Source organism: Entelurus aequoreus, linkage group LG15 (assembly GCF_033978785.1).
Source record: "Entelurus aequoreus isolate RoL-2023_Sb linkage group LG15, RoL_Eaeq_v1.1, whole genome shotgun sequence".
In the NCBI taxonomy this organism is placed as follows: domain Eukaryota; kingdom Metazoa; phylum Chordata; class Actinopteri; order Syngnathiformes; family Syngnathidae; genus Entelurus; species Entelurus aequoreus.
The window spans coordinates 41,163,114-41,174,078 of NC_084745.1; the positions used below are offsets into that span (position 1 = coordinate 41,163,114).

The window sequence follows — 10,965 nt, forward strand, 5'->3', positions numbered from 1 at the left end:
ATGTCACTGGTCAATATCACAGTCACTTCCTATTGCGCTTTGAACCAAGATCTGTTAAGCTTTCCTACGCTTTGAGTCAAGCTTTGCTGAGGAGCTTTGTCAGGCTTTGATACGCTCTCGGTGCTTTATTCCATTCTTGACAGAGCGCAGAATTTTTTTAAACCGTTTAAAAATTTTTGGCGAACTTGCCGCATGTCCCGCTTCACTACAAGCTTTCCCACGATCCATTAGGACCCTCACGCTTTAATCAGGCTTTGTTACGCTTTAACGCCGCTTTGCATGCCGCTTTAAAGCGCCGTCAAAGCGCCGTTGGTGTGAACCTAGCATAAGGGCTATATAAATAAACATTGATTGATGATTGAAGATACCGTGGTGGAATAATGTCTATCCCATCCAAAAGAAAAATATGTATTTTTTAATACTAAAAAAAACAATAAAAACTAAAATGTAAGGATTCTGGAGGATCAAGTCAAACTTCACTCTAGTGTGACAAACAATAAAATAAGAATAAATAAAACAGTCAGGTGTTTTTTTTTTCCGTCTATCATCATCATCAGGCTACAGCAGTTTAATGTACAAACCCCGTTTCCATATGAGTTGGGAAATTGTGTTAGATGTAAATATAAACGGAATACAATGATTTGCAAATCCGTTTCAACCCATATTCAATTGAATGCACTACAAAAACAAGATATTTGATGTTCAAACTCATAAACTTTATTTTTTTTTTGCAAATAATAATTAACTTAGAATTTCATGGCTGCAACACGTGCCAAAGTAGTTGGGAAAGGGCATGTTCACCACTGTGTTACATGGCCTTTCCTTTTAACAACACTCAGTAAACGTTTGGGAACTGAGGAGACACATTTTTTAAGCTTCCCAGGTGGAATTCTTTCCCATTCTTGCTTGATGTACAGCTTAAGTTGTTCAACAGTCCGGGGGTCTCCGTTGTGGTATTTTAGGCTTCATAATGCGCCACACATTTTCAATGGGAGACAGGTCTGGACTACAGGCAGATCAGTCTAGTACCCACACTCTTTTACTATGAAGCCACGTTGATGTAACACGTGGCTTGGCATTGTCTTGCTGAAATAAGCAGGGGCGTCCATGGTAACGTTGCTTTGATGCAACATATGTTGCTAAAAAACCTGTATGTACCTTTCAGCATTAATGGCGCCTTCACAGATGTGTAAGTTACCCATGTCTTGGGAACTAATACACCCCCATACCATCACAGATGTTGGCTTTTCAACTTTGCGCCTATAACAATCCGGATGGTTCTTTTCCTCTTTGGTCCCGAGGACACAACGTCCACAGTTTCCAAAAACTATTTGAAATGTGGACTCCTCAGACCACAGAACACTTTTCCACTTTGTGTCAGTCCATCTTAGATGAGCTCAGGCCCAGCGAAGCCGACGGCGTTTCTGGGTGTTGTTGATAAACGGTTTTCGCCTTGCATAGGAGAGTTTTAACTTGCACTTACAAGATGTAGCGACCAACTGTAGTTACTGACAGTGGGTTTTTGAAGTGTTCCTGAGCCCATGTGGTGATATCCTTTACAAACTGATGTCGCTTGTTGATGCAGTACAGCCTGAGGGATCGAAGGTCACAGGCTTAGCTGCTCACGTGCAGTGATTTCTCCAGATTCTCTGAACCCTTTGATGATATTACAGACCGTAGATGGTGAAATCCCTAAATTCCTTGCAATAGCTGGTTGAGAAAGGTTTTTCTTGAACTGTTCAACAATTTGCTCACGCATTTGTTGACAAAGTGGTGACCCTCTCCCCATCCTTGTTTGTGAATGACTGAGCATTTCATGGAATCTACTTTTATACCCAATCATGGCACCCACCTGTTCCCAATTTGCCTGTTCACCTGTGGGATGTTCCAAATAAGTGTTTGATGAGCATTCCTCAACTTTATCAGTATTTATTGCCACCTTTCCCAACTTCTTTGTCACGTGCTGCTGGCATCAAATTATAAAGTTAATGATTATTTGCACAAAAAAAAAATGTTTATCAGTTTGAACATCAAATATGTTGTCTTTGTAGCATATTCAATTGAATATGGGTTGAAAATGATTTGCAAATCATTGTATTCCGTTTATATTTACATCTAACACAATTTCCCAACTCATATGAAAACGGGGTTTGTAACTAAATAAATGTAAATGTAAATAATTGCAACAATATTCGTTACTTTACCGCTTTTTTTTAGTTACGACTTTCTCACGGCATTACTTTTTTATTGTAAAATTCCAACTTTTTTCTCATGCCTGACGACTATTTTTCCAATGACCATTTTTATTTTGCTACAACGCTTTCATAAATACTTTTTTATTGAAAAACTCAAACTTTCTCGTAATATGACTATCGACAAATGTATACTTTTGTCTCATAACGTTCAGACCCGTTTGTTAAAGAAGGACGACTTTTTCCCCTCACTACTATCACTTTTCAATTGTATGATGACTTTTTTTTTAAAATCTTACAACCTATATCTCATAACATGATGACTTTTTCTGGTAACGATACATGTGAAATAATTAAATTATTGCTTCCAAAATTAAGTTGCCGTTATTATTCTCGCTATTTGCCTCATGTGTTTCTCCAAGTGTCCAGCAGGTGTAATATGGCAGGCTCGCTTCCTGTGAGCATGATGTCATCACTGCGTCCATTGGAAAACTAGAGTATTGGTGGAAAAGGTATTTTCAAATTGGCCATGTGCCCTACATATATTGTTACTATTATTAGACAATGCTTAATAAGTCAACTACTGTTAGAGTAACGGTTGAATTGTTTGATTGAGATGGAGAAAGGTAATTTCTCTATGTGTTTGTTTGATAGGGCGACTGTTTTGAAGGTTTGAGGGTGCTTGGTACCTGCCAGTGGTTGAGTAAACTGCATCTGCAGGTTATCCTGCCTCTCTGTGCAGTAGGGAATGGGCAGTGTCTGTGTTGGTTGTGTACTCGTCATAGCCATCGTTGCCACAGTCTGTGCTCCATCATTCTGATAGCAGTATGCACCTCCTAATAAGCGAGACAAAAGGTCATCATTTTGTTCCACAGGTGAATATCTATACAGCGCATCTGGAAAGCATTCACAGCTTGTGACTTTTTCCAAACTTTGTTAAGTCACAACCTTATTCCAAAATGAAGTACGTTCATTTTTGTCCTCAAAATTCGACAAGACAATGCCCAGATACTGACCATTTGAAAATGTTTTTTTATTTTATTTGACCACTTTATTAAAGATATTTGAAAAAAATCACATGTACATAAGTACTCACAAGTTGCACGCGCGACAGTATGTGACGTATGTACCAAGGTGCGCTTGTTTTATCTCTGTGAGAAGGAGAGACAAGAAGGAGTGAGAAAAGCCTGTAGTGTAATGCCCGCAGCTAAAAGCAACTGCCTGAGAACGTATACTCAAATACTCACGAAATAGTCATTTTCTACATCGCACAGAGACAAACCCATGATACATCGAGTGTATTTGATGTATAGCCCAGCCCTACTCACAACCTTAGCTCAAAACTTTGTTGATGCACCACCGCTATATGTTTAATGAAACGTGATTATATGCATGAGTGTATGTATGTATGTATATGTGCTTGTGTATGTACAGTATGTGTGTATGTTTGTACAGTAAATGTGTGTGTGTGTATGTGAGTATTAGGGTTGTACGGTATACTGTAGTGATGGGTTGATGAGGCGTTGTGAAGCGTTTCGACACATTACAAAACTGTATTGATACTGTGTTGATACTGTGTCACTAAATACTGACATCTGCTGGACATTAAAAATCCCTACAGGCAACCTATGGACCGACTCAACTGACACTGATTTTATGACCTAGTACAGACCTGGGCATTCTGCGGCCAGTGGGCCACATCCGGCCCTTTTGTGCGTCCCTGTCCGGCCCGCGTGAGGCCAATCATAAATTACAAAATTAATTTTAAAAAGTATCTATGTCGAGTGTGCCATACAACGGTGCTACATTTGTTTTGAAAAACGTTATCTGTATTACTTCCGTGTGGACGTATGCGCGTGCGTGATTGTGAGTGAAAGTGAACAGCTGCAATCACAAATGACAAAATAAAGTTGAAAAAACATCTATGTTGTGTGCGCAATACAACTGTGCTGCTTTTATTTTGAAAAGTGTCATTTATGGGCGCATGCCCGTGTGTAACCTGTGAGTGAAGGTGCACATGCAGCGACAAGTGATGCACGGTTTACACCCGAGACGCTAAAAAGAGAAAAGTTGATGACGAATGCCGTGTTTTCAACAAGACATGGACTGCCAAGCAACGTTCCCTCTAAGGTGCGCGCCTGCGCACTGCTCAAGCGTCCTCTGCGCACAGCAAATATATGCAAAATCTCATCTGAATTCTAAACAAAATAAACACATTTATTCTGTGTAATTTTGCAATGCAACTTCGAGTGACAGGGACAACAAGCGGCCCTAACGGTGTTCATCAACACCGTTCAATTGAACACCGTTCAATTGAACACCGTTCAATTATTGTAACGTCTATCGAGATGCTCCGGGGACAGGAATTATATCGATCACTTTATTGAGCAAAACTGTTTATATTCGGCCATAACCACACCAAAAACATGAGTAAAACACTTCTCTCTCGAAAAACTAGTAATTTTCTGCCGTACAAACCAGGCCAAAACCAACTTGTCATCTGTCACCAACACGCATACCACTAAACCACTGGTGCGTTTATGGCCACACAAAAAGACGGACAACTCAAACACCACACAAAGTTACACTATGACTCCTCAGTCATACGTGTGCTTATTTTACTGTCATTTATTATTAATGTTAATTTATTTATATTAATCATGGAATGCTGTTACTAGAGAAAGTTACAGGAATGCACACTTCATCCTATACTTACATTTCATTGTGCAACATGAGGATGTTTAAGGGGAACTAAATGTGATCTCTGAAAGGGGTACAAATGATTTCCAAAGCAGTGCTTTTGGTATAAAGTTAAGTTAGGTTAAATGAAAGTATTATTATTATTATTATTATTATTATATATATCAAAAATAATATTGAGCAAAATTTAATTGAAATATTGTCGATGTGGCCCTCCAGCAGTGCTCGGGTTGCTCATGCGGCCCCCGGTAAAAATTAATTGCCCACCCCTGACCTAGTATATACAATAATATAAACCAAGTCATTGTATTTCATTCAGGATTATTTCCTATCTTCATTTAAATAAAAATATATATTTTATCTTTTTTAGATACAGTCAATAAATAATGTGAACATGTATCATAACATGGAAATCTAAGAGAACGTGTTGTGAATGAGGATGTGGACTGGGAATTTTTGTAATTTTTTTTTTACACATTTTTATTTAAAAAAAAAACAGTTTTTCCAACGTATTAAATTTTAGACAAGTTCTCTTCTTAGTTATTATTTCTCCGGCTGTAGAAAAGACCCGCTCACAGGGCACAGAGGAGGCGTCAGTGCGACACAGTTCGCGTATCGGTCACGTGACCGAAACAGCTCATGATCGGTCACGTGACTTTCTAAAAGCGGTACGCGCACCGACACAGGGTTTTGCTCTATGAGCTCGACGCATGCGCCGATGCATCAGTGTTGCCGGACCCATCACTAGTATACCGGTACTAATGAATTAAAAACGATACTATACTGCAGTGACGTGCGGTGAACTATACATACTTTTGGAGTTTTTCTTCTTTTTTTTACTTAAATTCATATGTGCAGCTCTAATCATTGTTGATTTAGGTTGCACATTAGAATAACAAGTAAACAAAGGGAGTTATTCGCTTTCATAGTAACGTTATCATAATGATATTATGATAAATGGGTCCAAAAGTATTTGGTATAGTTGTTATTAGATACTTTTTGGTCCCATTTTCTTTTAACAAAATAAATCAAGTATTGTGAGTGTATCTTATCTTTCTGTATTTGTATCTGAAGCAGCAATCTGTATCCTCCATGAAAACGTACTTTGTATGATTACATTCATTTTGTCTTGAAGTCCAGTTTAGAGAAGTATTTAATCTTGGATACAGTATATAATCCTCCATATTGGCAGACATTCCATCCATCCATTTTCTACCGCTTGTCCTTTTCGGGGTTGCTGGAGCCTATTTCAGCTGCATTCGGGCGGTAGGTGGGGTACACCCTGGAAAGTCGCCACCTCATCGCAGGGCCAACACAAATAGACAGACAACATTCACACTCACATTCACATTCACACACTAGGGCCAATTTAGTGTTGCCAATCAACCTATCCCCAGGTGCATGTCTTTGGAGGTGGGAGGAAGCCGGAGTACCCGGAGGGAACCCACGCAGTCACGGGGAGAACATGCAAACTCCACACAGAAAGATACCGAGCCAAGGATCGAACCCAGGACCTTTGTATTGTGAGGCACACGCACTAACCCCTGTCACACCGTGCTGCCCTTGGCAGACATTCATTTAATTACATTTCATTCCAAGCCATAAAACAACTATTTTTGCATCTGACAAAAAACACCCACAAACGCTGGCTTATTCTAATAAAAATGCCATGTTTGTTGTAAATAGTTTTAAAAAAAAGAAAAAAAAAAGGCTGGCTTCCGCTGGAGAGACATGTGTCTGCTAGCTTGAGTGCCCCCACTTCTCCCATTGTGGCGAGTCAGAGTACTGCAAGTTCACAATATATCGCCTCCTACTTTGAGGCAGAGGTACTTGCTGCCTCATGGCCTGCCTTTTCCCCGTGGCAACAAGCACGCACACGCTCAATACACTTTGTTGTGTAGCCGTGGAGGCACCACCATTGTCTGCCTCACTTCTCGTCTGCCGTGTTATTTTCATCAGGAAACATGGAATTTCCACGATTATTCCTGAATTTTCAGGAACCACACCAAAATCACATAGAAAGCATAAACCAAAAGAGAAATATTAAAATGTATTTTATTTTATTACTTCAATTTTGAGCATCTCATGGTTAAGCCACCTGGTGGGCAAGGTGAGGCAGTGCCTCACCTTGCCTCCCCTGACAGCACGTCACTGCTATGCTGCTTCTGAAAAATACTGGTTCCCCTTTTTTTTACGGGCATAACGGCGCGCCGTCGTGACATTGCTTGTTTTACGCGCAGAGGAGCATGTTCGGCAACGCACACACACTGAGTACTTACAAGCAGACACGGTGTGCAGACATAAAAAGGGAGAATAGACACATGTTAGCTTAAAAACTAATGATAAGGGTGAAGCTGTAACACTGGAACACCGCTCAGCAAAAGGTGCTTTAAAACATGGCTCGCTAGCTAGCGGCTAACGTCCATCCACAGTGGGCAGTCTTTTAGCTACTTCTCAGTCACTATTATCATCTCCATGGCGACAAATAAATTAAGTTTCTTACAAGTATCATCCCTGCAAGACGAGGAATAGCTAAACATGTTTCACTACACACCGTAGGAGGATACTCAAAAAGCAAGCGGCAACAAATGCCATGGGTGAATCTACACCTGACATCCACTGTAACGATACCGATACAAGACTGTATCTAGTTGATACTAAAATGATTACATAGATATTTTTTATCATCACAAAATCTTTTTTATTCTTTTTAAATGTATATTATGTTGTGCAGCACGGTGGAACAGGGGTTAGTGCATGTGCCTCACAGTACGAAGGTCCTGAGTAGTCCTGAGTTCAATCCCGGGCTTGGGATCTTTCTGTGTGGAGTTTGCATGTTCTCCCCGTGACTGTGTGGGTTCCCTCCGGGTACTCCGGCTTCCTCCCACCGCCAAAAACATGCACCTGGGGATAGGTTAATTGGCAACACTAAATTGGCCCTAGTGTGTGAATGTGAGTGTGAATGTTGTCTGTCTATCTGTGTTGGCCCTGTGATGAGGTGGCGACTTGTCCAGGGTGTACCCCGCCTTCCGCCCGAATGCAGCTGAGCTAGGCTCCAGCACCCCCCGTGACCCCAAAAGGGACAAGCGGTAGAAAATGGATGGATATTATGTTTATAAACTCAGGAAATACGTCCTTGGACACATGAGCACTTGAAATATGACCAATGTATGACCCTGTAACTATAGGTATCGGATCGATATCCAAATTTGTGGTATCATCCAAAACTAATGTACAGCACCCAAACAACAGGAAAAGTGTATTACTTTTATTACAATTTTTTGTGGTCCCCTTTATTTATAAAAGTATCGAAATATATTTTGGTACTGGGATCAAAATATTGGTATCGGGACAACCCCAGTGCATATGTACCTATGTTTGAATTTGTGCATGTACCTATGTATGCACGTATATATCTATCTATCTATGTATGTATCACTATACGTCTGTGTGTATTTATGTATATATCCTGTATAACAGGCCTGGCCAACCCGCGGCTCGCGAGCCTTATGCGGGTCTTTGGCTGGTTTCATGCGGCTCTTAACTCTGTTATGAGTAGCGTATGTGTGTGTGTGGCTCTTTTAAGATATGACAACATGTGAGGTGAGTGACGTCAGGGTGGGCGAGAGAGGTGAGGAAGCGGTAACAGTGAGTGCATGCAGGTGCTAGTAGCTTGGTGGATGGCTGCGTGCAAGACACCAATAAAGTCACAAAGTTGCAACAAACCGCCGGCCTCGTCATTCACCCTCGAGTCCGGAGCTGTAAAGACGAAGGGTGTTACCCCCGAAGTACATCGGCCCTGGAGGAACGTCTCCCCTGCGCTCCTCGACTACGGTCTGGGAGCCGGAAGCAGGAAAGGTGTAACAACTCTTATTAGTGCCTTAGTGTTTACCATGAAGTCTTTATTTTGACAACCCCTCGCGGTAAACTTGTCTGAGTGCAAACTGAGGCAGTATTTGTCATTGATAAAACTTTCGGCGAATCAAAATTCATGACCAATAAAAACGCAATAAACGGGGTCGGAAATTTGACCCGGCAAATATAAACAAAAGAAAGCGATAATCGATACAATAAAAAAAACAAGCAAACTGGGCGGTAGGTTAAAAAAAATTGAGCGTCCTTTCTGATTTCAATGCGTAAAAAGGCACAAAAAGTGCGATAACGCCAACAATGCTTGACAGTATAACAAAATAAGTCACTTATATTCTGTAACATTCACCGTTTTAGAAAAAGTGCAAAGGTAGAAATATTCCAAATAACCTCTTGTATACAATGTAAACATAAATAATGCCTCAAAACAAGTTAATTACATTTCAACAAAACACAGCAGACGAGCTCTCGCCCTGAACAGCTGTTTTGTAGTGTCGATATGGGCTAGTACAGGGGTCGGCAACCCGCGGCTCTAGATGCGGCTCTTTAGCGCCGCCCTAGTGGCTCTCTGGAGCTTTTTTCATAAATGTATGAAAAATTGAAAAAGATGAGGGGAAAAAAATATATTTTTTGTTTTAATATGGTTTCTGTAGGAGGACAAACATGACACAAACCTCCCTAATTGTTATAAAGCACACTGTTTATATTAAACATGTTTCACTGATTCGAGTATTTGGCAAGCACCGTTTTGTCCTACTAATTTTGGCGGTCCTTGAACTCACCGTAGTTTGTTTACATGTATAACTTTCTCCGACTTTCTAGGACGTGTTTTATGGCACTTTTTTTCTGTCTCATTTTGTCCACCAAACTTTTAACATTGTGCATGAATGCACAAAGGTGAGTTTTGTTGATGTTATTGACTTGTGTGGAGTGCTAATCAGACATATTTGGTCACTGCATGACTGCAAGCTAATCGATGCTAACATGCTATTTAAGCTATCTATATGTACATATTGCATCATTATGCCTCATCTGTAGGTATATTTGAGGTAATTTAGTTTCCTTTAAGTCATCTTAATTCAATGTATATCTCATAACACACTATCTGTATGTAATATGGCTTTTAACTTTTTGCGGCTCCAGACAGATTTGTTTTTGTATTTTTGGTCCAATATGGCTCTTTCAACATTTTGAGTTGCCGACCCCTGAGCTAGTAGATCTTTATTTGCCACAGATATATACCTTCCTGCTTTGCACACAGTGCATTCTGCTTCCCATGTGTCACGGCCAGGACCAAAACAGGGATACCTTTTCCGCAAATCATCCGTGAAGTTGCATTTACGTTTCGGCATCTCTTTTTTTGTCCTGTCTGTCTCTCCACATCTCTCTCTTGTGTCCTGTCTGTCTCTCCACATCTCTCTCGTGTCCTGTCTGTCTCTCCACTCCCTCGCTCTCTCTCTGTCTCTGCCCCTCCCTCACGAATGCTGCTGCGTGTGCTCGCCTCCACAATTTGTTTTGTTTTCAACCCGTTCTTGACCCTGGACGTACATTGAAAATACACGCAGCCCTAACTCAAAATGCCGGACATTTGAGGCATTTAAGAAACCCCGCCCGGACAGCCCCCGCAAAAGAGGACGTAAGGTCAGTCTAACACAAGAAGAAGAAGCCGGTTTGAGTGATGTCAAACGTGCATGTGCGTGAGATCACGGTAGTAAACTATTTGTGACATGTTCGCTCTCAAAATGGCAGGGAAAAAAAACACAGCAAAACGAAAATACGAATAAGAACGCAGGACATTTTTAACAGAGTGGGACAGTTTATATTTTTTTGTTGAATGTAATGGCAAGCCACTCTGCCTTATATGTCAGGCGTCATTAGCGCATTTTTAAAGCTTCAAATCTTCAGCGTCACTTCAGCTCACATCGACCAGGAAATTCCAAAAGGGACAAAACTTCGCAAGCACAAGTTGGCCACTTTGAAAAGTCAGGCAGAAAAGCAGAAAGTTTTTCCAAAAATGTACAAAGCACTCAGATAAATCTGGCTAAGCAGAGGTCTGTGGGTGTGTGTGCGTGTGTTATGTATATATATGTATATGTATATATGTGTATGTATATACATATGCATGTATGTATGTATGTGTATGTATGTATATATACATATGTATATATACTAGGGGTGTAACGGTACACAAAAATTTCGGTTC

The 10,965-nt window shown here is 40.6% G+C and overlaps 1 protein-coding gene across 2 annotated transcripts in view; it reads right to left on the reverse strand.

Moving 5' to 3' along the window:
* Positions 1 to 10,965, reverse strand: part of LOC133630160 (cyclic AMP-responsive element-binding protein 1-like) — a 77,765-nt gene that overhangs the window by 21,928 nt on the left and 44,872 nt on the right. For both annotated transcript variants that reach the window (XM_062021554.1, XM_062021551.1), the window contains exon 3: positions 2,882 to 3,028. In XM_062021554.1, coding sequence (XP_061877538.1) covers positions 2,882 to 3,028 — 147 coding nt within the window. The remainder of the gene's footprint in view (positions 1 to 2,881; positions 3,029 to 10,965) is intronic.